Source organism: Carya illinoinensis, chromosome 1 (genome assembly GCF_018687715.1).
Source record: "Carya illinoinensis cultivar Pawnee chromosome 1, C.illinoinensisPawnee_v1, whole genome shotgun sequence".
NCBI lineage: Eukaryota > Viridiplantae > Streptophyta > Magnoliopsida > Fagales > Juglandaceae > Carya > Carya illinoinensis.
Window position 1 is genome coordinate 48,042,167 of NC_056752.1, and position 14,707 is coordinate 48,056,873.

Here is a 14,707-nt window from a genome sequence, read left to right on the forward strand (position 1 = left end):
CTGGGGAGGTGGACTTGAAACTTTTGTTTAGGGACTTTAACTTTCCCCCCTTTTTTCTTCTCAAATTACTCCCCCTAAAAGTGTGAATCCTTATTTCGTGAGATTGTAAGATCTTCAACATATCTTGAATTGGAGATAGAAAAGAAAACCGTTAGGACAATGTGACCTTTTCCTTTGCCTCTTTTATTTGTTCATAATCCTCCAATTTATCTAGCTGCTGTCTCTGTTGTAAAGATTTACTAGGATTTAATGCGGTAGTTTAGGCTGTTAAACTTGTAGCAGACAAGAAGAACCAAATCTATTGCATTTTGCACGTAGCGGATGTGGTTTTTTAATGAATAATTCAGAAGACAAACTAGACAGAAAAAGTTATTGTTTCCTAATACAGTCATGAGTTGTTCTAAAGCTGGCTGATGTCTGTGTCTTTGTATTATCAAATCTGAAATGACCTTTTCCTCTTGGTGCCTACTTCAAACTTTTGTCTCTGCAGGCAAACGAAGAGAATCTTTTCCTTTCTTTTGTTCATTTACTTTGGGACCATTTTTTCTTTTGGTATTATGATGATTATAGATGGTATGGCACATTCCCTTTTGCGCAAATACTTTTCGTGCCACTTTATCCCCTTGAAGCCGTCTAGCATTATCATTGAATTGGCCAAATACAAATTCAAATTTTATCTAATACCACATGAGTTTTTATTTTTCTATTCCATTCAAATCTAATCCCCACATTAGATTATCCATTTACTCTGTATAATAATAAAATATTATTAATTTAATAATTTTTTTTATTGAATTTATTTTTTATCACATTTTGTAGTTTTAACAATTAAATGTTAATAATAATTATATTCTAATTAATATTAACTGATTAATATATTTTTATCAGATTTTATATTTAATAATAATAAATCGAACCAAATTTTTTAATTACAAAATACACCCACATGTTTGGTGAGAGGAGTAAGGAATGAATGTTATAGTATTTGGCTAATTTATTGTATACCCATATATTTGATGAGTTACCGTAAATGTCTAAATTTATATAGACAATGAGACATGTCTAATTTAATGTGGGTTATTTTAGATGTCTTGTTAGCTAAATTTAGTTAAAATTGAACTTTAGCTAAGCCAATAAAAATGCGGCAATAGCCATAGGCAATAGGAAATCAACTAAGAGTACTCTCATCCAGTTCCCTAAACTTTTAAAGTCTAGAAATTTTAGAAAATCAATTTAAATTTTTGACAAAACAAGCATTCCATCCGGATTCCAATTTCCTATTCTAAGATAAAGATTTAGGATGTGAACAATAACCCTTTATATTTGGAGAGTTACTGTTTATCCCCTAAATCATTTTTTGTATATATTTTATAGGGAGAAATTAAATATGTAGAAATAAAGTTGTAGAAATAATAATAAAAAAATAATAGAAAAAGATTATTTTAATATAATAGAGAAATTATAAAAAATAAGATGCAGGAAGTTTTTTTTTAAATAATAAAAATTTAGGAAAAAATTATAGAAAATATAATTTCTAATTAAAATTTAAGGAAAGTTATAAGAAACTGGATGAAAATATTCTAAAAAGTTGACTCTTTTGTCAGAAGGGTAAGTCGCCACAAGTTTCCTACTTTTCAAGTCATTGGGATTCGAATAGGGCCTATTCAAGACTTTTTAAAGCACTGCAAGGTCCAAAAACAGGTCCAGGTATGGCCATTTTACCAGGTGGACCGTGGAATCCATGTTGAAAAAACACAAACCCAATTACAGTATGTTCACTTACTGCCCAGTCCAGTATTTTGCGAAGTTCAACCCATTAATCCCCTGTCCGCTGCTACCATTACGGTACTCGGCGTATCATCTTGATGCTTATCTGCAAAAACCCCCCAATCCTAGGGTTTTGCCTATACCCAACCCCTCTCTCCTTCAATTGTTTTTCCTTGCCTTCATCTTTATCACAAAATGGAACAACCATCGACCCCGATGGCCTTCTCTCAAAGCTCCTCCTCGTCCTCACCCCTACAGGGCAAAGACGCAGCCAGCCAGAAGAGAAAGCTGCCTACCCCACAAGAACTCATATCCCACTATGAGTCCCAAGGGCTTGACCCCCAAGAAGCCTCTACCAAGGTCATAGAGGACCTCCAGAACGCTCTCTATAGGGTCATCTCCTCTGGGAGAGGCAGAAAGGACAAGTTAATGGCCGATACCTTGAGAAAAGTTGATGCCGCAAACAGCAGGCTTGCGATTCTTGACATGAAGGTAGATTCAAAGCCTGGGTATGGGGAGGCTTTCGCCATTGGGGTTGCTTCTGGTGTGACTTTGCAGGGAATTGGGAGTGTCATGCCTCATATTCTTGGGGGGCTTGGCCAGATTTGGGGTTCTGTTAGGAGTGTTACCAAGTCTTCTCCCTGAACGAGCGAATATTTTTGTTACTGTGCTTTTCTTCAGTCTGTTTATTGGGCTTTCATTCTTCCCTGAATATCTTGATGATATGTTTGGACTTCTGTTGAATACTGGAGTTTGTATGGGGGTGAACTTCTTTTGCGGATTTCTTGTCTCTTTGATTTCCCTCTCTGAATTTTTTTTTTTCAAGTTTTTGATTTTACAGAATTTAGAAAATAATCTTATGGCGGAAAAATAGACATACGAACATACGCTAGAATTGTCTCAATATTCTGTAGAATCAGTGTTGGCAATGAAACAATCATCATAAACCCCTGAGAATACACGTTTGTATAAAGAAAGAGTGATTGGAACTTAACAAATATTGACTCACTGTAAAGCACAATGCATCATTCAGATTGCACAACATGATGGGTTATCTGCTGAATGCTAGCTCTTGACTGTTCTCAGTGGCTGTGAAGTGGGAGTTTACTTCTCCCTAACCCAAGATGATGAGAAATAGGAGCTAGGAGTTTCCTTTATCCAAACTGGATCAAAAGTGCTACACAAAACAATCTACTGCAACTTTTGGTCATAATATCGGACTGCAACAAAATCGCTTCAGGCGGCTTTTCCTCCTGAAAAATGGGTGGGAGCTAGTTCTAGATCTATATATATCTATATCTATATCTATCTATAGTAATTATATAAGCGGCGATCGACGAGCTACAGTGTTAAAGAACAGTAGTTTTACCACTCCGTGCATTTATTCCGTGTTGATTGTTAATTGTCTTTTTTATCCTTTTGGTTTCATCTTTTGTATCCGTTTAAATAAGAATATTTTGGTCTTTAATGTTAAGTTGTGTCAGTGATATTTTCTCCCCAGAAAAATTTTAGGCCGCAAGTCCATCTCTCATTCTCGCCTTCGTCTTCCTCCCACATTTTTTCTCTCAACTCAGACCCTCTACCATCCATTTCTCGCGGCCCTCCATTTCTCTTCATGTAGCTAAAACCCAAATCGCCAAAGCTGTGAAACCCAGCCCCAACACTTGTCTGTCCCTCTGTTTCCATCATCTCCACCACATCATCTCCCCAACGCCTGTCTCTCCCTCTGTGAAACCCAAATCACCAAAGCTGTGAAACCCACCACCGTACGAAGTCTGGTCGAGGACGACCTGGTTCAAGGTCCTGATTCCCAACAGTTATTAGAGCCAGCAAGTAACTGCAAACAAAAGTAACCGACACTTTCCAGACACTCAGATTTAACTTCTACAGCGATCGAGCAAGCAAGTCATGCAGTGGGGGTGTCACTCCCAATTATTCAGGTCTTCCCATTTCTCTCTCTCTCTCTCTCTCTCTCTCTCTCTTCCGGATCCACTTGCTGTCTTTCCTTCGTTACTCTGTAAGTCTCGCTCTGTATTTTTTTTTTGGGAAAATTCGGTTTGTGATTTAATTGCTTCTTGGGGAATTGTTCATTTGCAACCTGGATCAAAGGAAAATGGGGTTAATTTCAGGGGTTTTCATGGGGATGGTATTCGGGATTGCATTGATGGCGGGATGGAAACAAATGATGCGGTACCGGAGCACCAAGCGAATTGCTAAGGTATTACCCAAATTTGGATGCATCCAAAGTTTATTTCTGTTTATATTTATTCTCGAATCGTCTCAAGTTGTTGTTTTCTTGTTTTCTTTTTTCATGTTTAAATTGGAGATTTGCGTTGAATGATTGGTTCGGTGGGTTAGGGATTTTAAGTTTACATGAAAACCGGTGGAGAAAAGTTGCAAATATATCTTTCGATTATTTTTTTGTGATGCTTAAACTAGAACAAACTATGGGGCGATCCTTGCTACTTCTGGTTGAGATGCAATTTTTTGTCTATGTATCTTATTTCTCATTTTCATACTCACTTGGACAATCTCCCTTTTGAGCGCCTTCATAAAAGAATCAAAACTGAAGTGGGTTGCAGGAGATACTGGATGCGATTTCGGAAGCGAAGGTGCTGGGCGATGATCACTATTATCATGCGTGGGGTACACCTTGGGGTTATGGATACGATGGCTCGACGAGGGATTGGGACGACGTCGTGGCGGAGATGTAGGAGGAGGTTTGCAGGGAAAGAGGTGGTGACGAGATGCAGAGGTTTTGTGCGTAGAGGTTTCTGAATGAGCCCTGATCCTTTTATTCAGTTTCCGTTGAGTACAGCTTTTACCATATGTAACATTCTCATTTATATATATAGTAGATATATAAGTTTGTGTTGTGGAGGTGAATTGTTATTGTGGTGGATGGTATATATATGGGTTCTAAAGTGGTAGGAAATTTCTATATATCTCTCTCCCTCTCTCTTACTCTCTCCCTCTCTCTTACTCAGTTACTCGCCGAAGGAAGAAAATGCTAATGCCAAAAAGAAACTAATTAAAAACGAGAAGGATATGTTATGTTTTCAGTCACATTCTATTATCTATATCTAATTGATTTCATTTTTTATTATTTTTTCCGGCTACCATATATGCAGCTTTACTAGGGAACAAGTTGAACAACTTGACAAGAACAAGCAATGGTCCAGGGCACTTGATGGTTCTAATTACCTCCCAGGAATGGTACCTATCTTTGGGTAAGATAATTATACTTCTCCTGATCAAAGTTTTGTGGCCATGGATCTGTAAATGCTTGATTATTTGCGCGGGCTTGTTTAATCGAAATGAGTGATCATTTGATTTTTAGTTTCCTTTTGCAGGTTTTGTATACAATCTTGTTGCTTTATTTTGCAATAATTAAATTCTTATGACTTTTGGCGTGGTTTCGCCGATTGAAGATATTTTTTGAACTTCTAATTGTAAATAATTTGTAGCTAGCTATTTCACGGAGTTCAATTAAATGGTAACATTGTATGTGTGTGGATTATAAACTCTCTACTATCTAAAGCGAAAGTAGCTTTGATTTTTGCTATGATAAAAGATGATTTTTTTTTTTTTTGGTGGCAAACTACAACTCTTCTGTGCGTTTTTAGCTAATAATCTGGAATGAGATGCTCTAAAATGTAAAATGGTCATGAGGGAGCAGCCAAGTTCCAAAACAGCTTCGGTAATAATGGTTATACTGTCTTTCATTATTGCTGCTATAGAGAGCGTTGTTTTTTTTTCTTTTTTCTTTTTATCATTTCTTGCTATTGAAGAACTTAAAGAAAAGCTTGCTGTGGAGAGCATTGTTTTTTAATTGGAAGAATGGTCTTTGAGGCTGTGGGTGTGTGTGTCTTGCCACACTACCTATTCAGTTTGGCAACCAATTATTACTATTTTGGCGTAGAAGGTTGGAAGTTTTCTGGTCATCTCAAAAGTAACAATTTGAGGTCGTATTCTTGTCTTTGGTCTACCTACCAAGGCAGTGATAATATTTTTGGGTTGATTCTGGTGAATATTGCTACCTTGGTAACTTGTGGCCTGCAGTTGCTGACGAGGAACTACTTGTCAAAAAAAGAAAAAAAACTATGGTTCGATCCTTGCTACTTCTGGTTTGAGATGCAATTTTTTGTGAAAGTATCTTATTTCTCATTTTCATACTCACTTGGACAATCTCTCTTTTGAGCACCTTCATAAAAGAATCAAAACTGAAGTCAGTGTTCTTAATTATAAATAGTCACACGAAGCAAACTTTTTGTTGATTTTCTTTTGAGTCTAGCCTCGGGCCCATTTCAGAGAACCAGTTAGATAAGCAGCTTTAGCTGAGCTAACATTCTTCATAGATGTGATATCAGATATAGGTTTTATCGTTTTACTTGGTTAATAATATTAGGAATGATTCTATTCTTTTGTAGGCTGTCGATATAAAACTCCTTGGATCCCTTAATCGGGATGATTTGAAGAAAATTTGCGGTGATAATTTTCCTGAATGGATATCTTTCCCCGCCTTTGAACAGGTTGATTATTTTTTGTTTATTTATTTTTTATTATCATTATGCTTATTCGTTTACATACTGAGTGGAATATTTCCCCTCAGCTTTTCTAACATTTGATATAATGAACAGAGAGGACTCAAAAGATCATATGGTTTGCTTTGTTTCGGCACATATCTTAGTCGAATTAAATGATGTTTTTACAAGATGGAAATCTCTTGGGAAAAAGTGGGATTATGAAAGCTCTAAGGTTGGGCTAAAAACCTATCAAGTGGAAAGCTGACAGACTATTGATACCAGATACGGTGTTCAAAAAGTTCCTTTGCATAATAATTTGTTGATAAGAGGTCATTGCCAACCATTGACAAGGTCAAGGGATATGGTGGAAGAGATGTGGAAGTAAGTAATATGCTAATATTTTTCATGATTAGATATGATTTTGTGTGGATGATTTTTTTTTATTCAAAAAAGATATGATTTTCTATCTTTATAAATAATAAATGATATATAAGTGCTTATAGAAATAAATAAATAAATGAGATAGTGAAATTTTTGTTATTTAGCCAATTTGTTATTTTTGGTAAGTTTTTTATTTTCACAACAATTTTTCATTTTCATATTAGGATAGATTTTTTCTGCTCTTTATGAGTGTTTTATTATTCTCTTTATATGTATAGGTCATGAAGATTGCACATGATTGCATTCAGAAATCATTGCAGTTTATACATGAAAGAGAAATTTCTCACCTAGATGTCAAACCTTATAATATTTATGTAAAGAATGGTGTTTATAAGTTGTCATTTTGGATGTGCAATTCTCACGGTAAGAGCTTGCAAATTGAATAATGATTTTGTATGTTCAATTTATGTAAAGAATGTGTTTTATTTTCTGTTGTTCAACTTAAATTAGTTTTAGTGCATGTTGTTATGAGATGATAATGTCATCTTCCATTTCAAAGATGTTACTGTTATCTGTTTTTGCAAAAATAATTTCTATAGAATTATTTTATTCCTCCAACCGGGTGCTATGTATATTACTAGATTATATGGATATAATAATATAATATGATTGACGGTCAAGCTTTTGGTATCTGTGATCAAGAAGTTTGGTTTTCTAAAATTTTTAGTATGTTTGGCTTGTTGTATTGTCTGGATAGAGTAAATTTACAGGGTGGTTTTGAAAGGAGCCGCACTTTGGTTCTTAGTGCAGTGGCTGTTGGTGTGGGGTTGTTTTGCACTCTGTTTATTTCGTTTTATGTGATGCAATGTCTAATTTTTTTTATTCAACTTCAACTAAGCTTGCTCTGAACAAATTTGGCAAATCTACAAATAGAATCAACTTCCATCCCTTTATGTTGTATTGGAAACTAATCTTTTACTTTTTCTTATTTGTGCTATCATCTAATTAATATCCTCCAATTCACTATACTTATTCTAAAAAAGTTCATAAAATTTATTATTCCTTCCATCCACAGCAAATATTTTATTAACATCAATTTTTTATAAAAAATATTATTTTTGTCTAAAATAATAACAAACCCAACTAAGCAAATGTGCATCGCACGTTGCCTCTCCACTAGTATATATATATATTTTTTTTTCTCATGTGCTGTAATAACTAGTTTGAGATGATTGTTGGGGCTTCTCATCTTTTTTTTATTGTAACTGTTTAATATATATATTATGCTTGTTTAGAAAAAAGCAAAAAAATAAAAAAAAAAATAAAAAAAAAAAAAATGCCTAAAGTGGTACTTGGGATCATTGATCAGCCGGTCAGTCGCATGTAAGAAAAGTGAGCATTGAGAGGACATTCGATTCAAACTCATTAACTATATATGTGGTCTCTTTTCAAAGCTAGCTCCTCAAGTCTTGGATTGAACATAAATGTTGTCTTTTCTTGGCCTTGGCCTAGATAATGAAATTTCTCGGTAACGAAGAACATGTAAAAGCGAAGCCAAATACTTAAAGACGTGAAGTCCAGTCAACCAAGTCCACAAAAGGGAGGAAATGACAATAATCTCCACCTTATCCCACTATCGCCAACATTTTCCACGAAATTATTCTTTCAAAACTTCAGCCTTAAGTTATGAAATTACAAAGAGGTTTCTATAAAACCCGAGCTTTACTCCCAGATTGAGAAAGAGCAGAACGGCATCAAATTCACTCTCTTTTGCTCTTGTAAGTAACTTTTCCTTTTTCTGCATTTCTTTGTGTTATAAGCTGATGTGATACTCCCTCCACTCGATTAGAAGACGTACGTCTTCTTCTAGTCCTGTTTTATATGGTCGGTTAGACTCTCTGTTTCAATTTTACTCGTTTTTCCATTTGATTCCTTTGCTAATATGTTGATTAGATGTGAATTTGTCCCCTTCCAGAAGAATCAAGCTCAAGTCCTGGAAGGAAACAAGCAAGGATGAATATTGAGTACATCGATGTAATGATTGAAATATTCAGCCGGCTGCCCTTGAAGTCTCTGCTGAGAGTCAGGTGTGTCTGTAAATGGTGGAACCAGATCATCTCCGACCCAGTCTTCATCTCTAATTACTCAAGTTGTAATCCGCAGTACAAAGTCTCAGGATTCTACTTGGAGAAGTATTTATTTCTTAAAATGTATTCAGGGTTAAGGTTCATTACATGTGCCGGCCAAGTGGATGCTGCTCCCAAGCCATCTCTTTCTTTCATTGATGGTGAGAATGGTGTTTGTATAAAGCACTCCTGCAATGGCCTCCTACTTTGCAGTAGCTTCCGTTGCCACGAAGAAGACCGCAAATACTACATCTGTAAACCCACCACAAAGCAGTATATGCCATTGCCCGGACCTCAGTGCAAAACTGTCTTTGGTATTAGCATTGCATTTAACCCTCAAAACTCACCCCATTACCAAGTTATATGCATTTGTGACTCCAAATTGTCAGCAAAGCATCGCCAAATAATGATATACAGTTCGAATACTGGCTGCTGGAGATTGTCAGGAAATCCCTTTGAAGTTTTGGTTGATTTTCTGTTCAACCGAGGGGTCTTTTGGAAGGGTGCTTTACATTGGGTTGGCAGGGGAGTGTCATCACTTCGGTTTGATGTTGAAAGAGAGCTTCTTCATACAATGCTGATACCTCCCATTCCAGAGGGCTGGGGCTGGGCAGAAAGAAGATTTGAATATTTCGGTGAATCGGGAGGCCATCTATATCTCATCGAGAACTATGGCCCTCAAAAAGCTGTGTTTGATGTGATGGAGATGAATGGCGATTATTCTGGGTGGTTTGTGAAGTACCATGTCAATCTCGATGGACCACTGCCTGCCCCGTTTCCGTTTAACCCAAGGCACCATCAGGAATTTCATCGTCGTGTTTTCTCCGTCTTGCACATTTTTCATCGAAGAGTTGGAGAAAGGGAAGAGTCAATCTTGGTACTCCATATTCCTGGAGACTTGACCCTTTACAACCTTGGAGACAACCCATTGGGGAGCCTTTCTGACCTGTATCCGATGAGAATGGTAGAGAATCCGATACTGCCATATGCGTGGAAATCCAGGAATCTGGGATTGTGCTATACATGGGAATCTATTCATCCATTTAGCAACACTCAATGTTATCTTTGATGATTGCTTTAGTAGTGATTATTTGTGGATGACAGACATGCTTGAAGTGGTTTTATGTCTCGACGATTTGAAAATGATGCGATTAAAGTGACAAGAGTTAGTTCGTTTGCTTACGCAGTTTATATGGGATAAGATATTTTGAATACTAAAATTTTTAAGTTAAGATAAGATAAAATAATTTGTAAAAAATATATATTTGAATAGTGAAATGAGATAGATAGTTTTTACTTTTTGGAATTTAATAAAGTATAGATCCCACGGTTTGAGGAGGATTCATTCACTTGATATTTTGTACTGTTTATTTATTGTGTTTTTATCACTTTTGCATTATTTATTTATTGTTTTATACTGTTCACTTATTTTTTTTGTCTGTTTTGTATTGTTTACTGTCAATTTTATACTGTTTAATTATGTAGATATTTTCAAATTTTAGAGATAAAATACGGATGTTGAAATGCCTTTTAGTTAGCCAGATGATCTCATATGTACAGCTTCAAAATATCTCATCTGGCTAACCAAATCGGATCTTAATTTTTCTTGACATATTATGACGGATTCAATCACCATTCATCTCCATCTTTTAGGTCCCGAGGGAAGCTAGTGCTGAATTTCTAACAAAAAATAAAACTTAAATTTTACATTTGATAAATAGTAAAATTAGATATTTTGTTGAAGTTTATATCATTTTTTAAAATTTTGGTTTTTTCTAATTGATTTTTAAATTGGAAATTCACTTTTATATATTTTTACTATCGATTAGTAAAAGGTTAGAATTAGAAATTAGGAAGCTTGAAATTTTAGATTTTAGAATTGTTTATTTGTTTTTTAAAATCCAAACTGACTAGTTAATGGAAAGAAAAATGCTAATTCTATTTAAAAAAAAAAAAAACTTATTTATTCACGTTTAAGTTTAGTTTAGGAGTGTCGAGAGTCGAGACAGCGAGAGGAGAGGGAGAATCGAGTGCACAGACCTTATCTTCATATAAAGTTTCAGAGAGAGAAGAGACTAGAGAGAGAGAGAGAGAGCAGAAGAGGAACTATGCCAATTACTGCAATGGCCGCAACAACAGCGAGTCGGTTGCTTATTATTATTCCAGTACACTGCTCTAATTCAACCCCAAGACGCGGTTTTGGAACCAAAAAGAACACCAACAAGGTACCCACGTATGTATTTTCATTCATATGTAACTGTATTGTCTTTTAAGCGTGTTAGATGTCTGGGTTCTTACCTGTACCTGGAATTTTCTTTGGTTGCCAACAATGAAAGAAAGGAAAGCATTGACGCTGCTTTAGTTAATTCGAAAGGGTTTCTCTCAGGCGTGACTGGAGCATAGAGTTTACCAAAAGAAAAAAAAGGAGAGGCATATGGGATCCCGCTGTTTTCTTTGGAATCATGTTTGGATGCCAAGAAAGCGAAGGAGAAGAAAACGATTCATACCAAAATATTAAATCTTTCTGTAGTCAAAACGATGTCATACAAAAATTTTACTATTTTCTGAAGTCAATTTGTATTGGCGTGTTCTCATCAATAAAATGGGCATAATGGAAACCCACCGTCCCGACACGCGCGATCCTTATTTGAGAATTTTCTTGGTTTACCCGTTTGATTGCCGAGAAAACAGAAAACACTTTACAGAGTGATTGCTTCAGGGGTTTGTACCTCCAAGAATCACTTCAGGGGAGATTAGCCTACAAGAAGTCGTCCTTTTAATTTCCACTTTTTGTTTTCATAGGCATAAGGGATCTGCATATAGAGAGAACAAAGCCTTAATTACCTGAAGAAATTCTAGTTCAATAAAGGAAATAATAATACTCCTAAAATTATTTGAAATATAATTGTTCATTTATAACTAAAAATACCTAACTAGTTGATGGTTTTCTCATCAATGGAATTGGCAAAATGGAGACATCTTATTCTCTTTTTGATAAATAACAATACTACATATCATTGACAAAGTGTCAGGGGCACAACCCAAGTATGCTAGGTGTATTTAAAGGGGAACACCTAGTTTAAGGAAGGTTAGGGGACAAGAGCTAGTAAATTTTATATAAGGATTCGAAAATGAGAGTTGTTGTGGATCATAGTCCAGTCATACAAAGATCTAAGCATGAACTGGTGACATTACTCTGACATGTTCAATTTTATATAGAGTCTTTCACTTCTGCAATGTAATGCTTGTTGTGTGATCATTCTTGTTTCCCGTGCAGGAAATCAACAGCTAAAAAGTCTGGTCCTGTACCTCCTAGTAAGTGAATTGTGTTTTACTCCTTCAACGTACAATATGTATTTGTCCAAAAATTGGTTTTTTATTATTCAGCACATCTTGCATGCAAATGGTCGACGACTCTGCATACATTGCCTGTGTTTTTGTTTTTGTATGTTTAGAGAAGGAAAGAAGTGAGGGCTTTGGTGATAGGATTCTTTTGCTCACTTGGTCTTCTCCAAACTAGGATTTGGAGTTGTCATATATTCATGTAAAATGTTTAGGGTGCTAAAGAATGTCGTATTCAACTTGATTTAAATCCATTGATCGGTCCATCCCTTTCATTCATCACAATTATCTGATTACCGAGCATCAGCCTGAGTCTGCTTGAAACATCTATAAGAATCAGTCATCTTTCTCTATTTCTACTTCACCTAACCCTTCTATTTTTGTGCTCGTCTCTGAACCTACTTCTTTATCTGTCCCAGTTTTTGGGAAATAGTACTTCTCTATCTAGATGTCCTGCAAGAGTTATTTGCCTACTTGTTGGTTTGGATATGCTCCAAGAAGCATGCTACCATGGCCATATTTACTTGTTTCTGCCACCAAGATCATAGTCTTCTTATACTGTTGCCTTTTGTTCCCTATTGTGCTTGGACTTCAACCTTTTATTTTTGACTTATTAATCTTTGGGTACTAGCACCGTGTATCTTTGCTTGTTTCTCATGAAAGTTCATGGCCAGCCTGTACGTTTGGTGATGCTTGTAGTCTGCACTGGGTGTGAGCGCCAACCCCCTTTTAGTGGGCTGCCAGTCGTTTCTGATGATTGAATCATTAGCCATCAAAAGTCAGGTGGCTCATCGAACTGACTGATAGATTCTTGCTGTCCTAAATTCAAATCAGGCCAATACTGACAGATGTTGATTGACTCATTGGTGGTAATTGGGTGGTGATGGGGTGTGAGATCTCGAACACTGCTAGCAGATTTGTTAGTTGGGTTGTGAGATCTCGCAGTCCAGCCACCACCTTGCTGCCAAACTAGGCAACAAGATAAGACGAGTTGGGTTTCGGTATTCCAAAACCCTTTTTCTGGTGGCCAATTTGACCTCTACTGCCCCCTTTATATAGTGACTGATTTAAAGGGGAACCTTGGCCGATTCAATCTTATGTAACTCCTCCTTGTTTATTGTGTTTGTCTTCTACCACTTTTTGCTGCATTCAACCTAATAGGAAGGTTTCCTTGTAGAGGCACCTGGTTTAAGTTCTCGATTTGATGGGAAATCTAACAACAATTCATTGGACCGTCAGTTTGAGGAGCGGCTGGAAGCTGTTAGAAGGTACAATTGTGTTACTTGTCACATTCCTTTTCATTCCCCCCTTGCCTTGCTTGAACAGACATTAGAGTGGATGCTTACTGGAAAGAGTTTCCCGTTGAAGTATTATTAAATATTTTGTGTTTGTGAGCAGGTGTAGCATATTTCTCTATGGCGTAGACAATAATATTTTATTCTTTGATAAGTACAGCCTAGACAATTATATCCCTTTCTAAATATATGTTATTCACCCACCCACCTTTGGGAGCACAGTATCTTGTCTGACTTGCAAGCATTCATCTTGAGGTAGGATTGAGTTTCTCTGTAAGATTCATAGTTGCATTACCAATGACTTCCTTTTGTAGACACTAGGTAGACTTAGTTATTTTTCATCCTAAAATGTTGTAACTTGTTACATAAACTTTCGAAGGTAAAAATAAGTTTTATTTTTTGGTTTAGAACTTTAATCTAATACTGTACTTTTTAAGTTTTTTATTTTTTAAAGTAATTTTAATTTTTCCTTACACATGCAGATGGTTAGTTGGATAACTTCTGCTTTATGCATGATTTTGGAATGATTTTTCATAACTACTCCTTTCTATACAATATTTAGGTTAGCACTTGAGCAGAAAAAAGCAGACGAAGAAAAAGAATTTGGAGCAATAGACTATGATGCACCAGTTGAGTCAGAGAAGAAAACAATTGGACTTGGTACCAAGGTAAAACTTTTTCAGCTTTTTGCACTTTTCTAACTTGAAACAGGATATTATTGTTACCGTCTTTAATGGTACAGATATCTCTAACTCAGTTTTGACATGGACCAGATTGGAGTCGGAGTAGCTGTCTTGGCCTTTGGTTTGGTTTTTGCGCTCGGAGACTTTCTTCCCTCTGGAAGGTATTGCTTAGTACATCAAAAGTTATTTTTTCTTTTCTCCCATTGTGCACAAATCAGAAATATCAGTCAATCTTTGCTTCTATTGTTGACTATGGTGTCCAGCCTAGACTACTTTGTTGTGTTTGATTAATTAATCTTTTTCTTTAACAGTTCATCTAGGTTTTGCTGGTGCATAAAGGTCAAGTGGGAAAAACTTTTACTTAAAACAGATGGATGGCATATTTCCATTTATGAACATATTAAATTGCAACTATGGCATACAATAACACATATGTTATTCTAAGACGTGTTAGATTATCTATAACTAAAAATTTGAGCATTTTATTTTAAGGGGACGCTGGAGCTCAAGTAAGACTATTTGAAAAAAACAACTTTAAAGTTAGTGATCACGTTTAAACCTCATTGGTTCTGATTTCTGGAGGTTTG

General features: G+C 35.9%; 3 protein-coding genes across 15 annotated transcripts in view; all 3 read left to right on the plus strand.

Annotated features, from left to right (window-relative positions):
- Positions 1-1,806: 1,806 nt before the first annotated feature.
- On the plus strand, positions 1,807-2,548 carry LOC122279334. Its single transcript, XM_043089923.1, has one exon. It carries the CDS (start codon positions 1,963-1,965, stop codon positions 2,410-2,412), a length of 450 nt encoding a protein of 149 aa, XP_042945857.1. The 5' UTR covers positions 1,807-1,962; the 3' UTR covers positions 2,413-2,548.
- Positions 2,549-2,705: 157 nt separating this feature from the next.
- LOC122279281 (F-box protein At5g07610-like) lies at positions 2,706-9,982 on the plus strand. Of its 9 annotated transcripts, none has more exons than XM_043089843.1 (8): positions 2,706-3,707; positions 3,897-3,985; positions 4,340-4,537; positions 4,899-4,997; positions 6,198-6,299; positions 6,408-6,674; positions 6,953-8,558; positions 8,650-9,982. In XM_043089843.1, exon 8 carries the CDS (start codon positions 8,688-8,690, stop codon positions 9,867-9,869), a length of 1,182 nt encoding a protein of 393 aa, XP_042945777.1. In that variant the 5' UTR covers positions 2,706-3,707; positions 3,897-3,985; positions 4,340-4,537; positions 4,899-4,997; positions 6,198-6,299; positions 6,408-6,674; positions 6,953-8,558; positions 8,650-8,687; the 3' UTR covers positions 9,870-9,982. The 9 variants fall into 9 exon arrangements, with proteins under 9 accessions (XP_042945777.1, XP_042945783.1, XP_042945768.1 ...); XM_043089849.1 differs by having other exon boundaries at positions 6,953-8,452; positions 8,628-9,982; XM_043089834.1 differs by having other exon boundaries at positions 6,953-8,452.
- A 711-nt stretch (positions 9,983-10,693) lies between these two features.
- Positions 10,694-14,707, plus strand: part of LOC122279321 — a 31,103-nt gene continuing 27,089 nt past the window's right edge. Inside the window, exons 1-5 of one of the 5 annotated variants that reach the window (XR_006229561.1) lie at positions 10,694-11,033; positions 12,078-12,115; positions 13,320-13,410; positions 14,000-14,105; positions 14,211-14,281. Coding sequence is in view for 3 of the 5 variants with exons in the window: in XM_043089907.1 (XP_042945841.1) it covers positions 10,909-11,033; positions 12,078-12,115; positions 13,320-13,410; positions 14,000-14,105; positions 14,211-14,281 (431 nt within the window). In the remaining 2 variants the exon portion in view is untranslated. The remainder of the gene's footprint in view (positions 11,034-12,077; positions 12,116-13,319; positions 13,411-13,999; positions 14,106-14,210; positions 14,282-14,707) is intronic. The other 4 variants (XM_043089907.1, XR_006229563.1, XM_043089899.1 and 1 more) reach the window with 4 other exon arrangements.

Bases quoted from the DNA above. Each gene is read 5' to 3' on its own strand.
- LOC122279334 (XM_043089923.1), top strand. From the start codon at position 1,963: ATGGAACAACCATCGACCCCGATGGCCTTCTCTCAAAGCTCCTCCTCG.
- LOC122279281 (XM_043089828.1), top strand. From the start codon at position 8,688: ATGAATATTGAGTACATCGATGTAATGATTGAAATATTCAGCCGGCTG.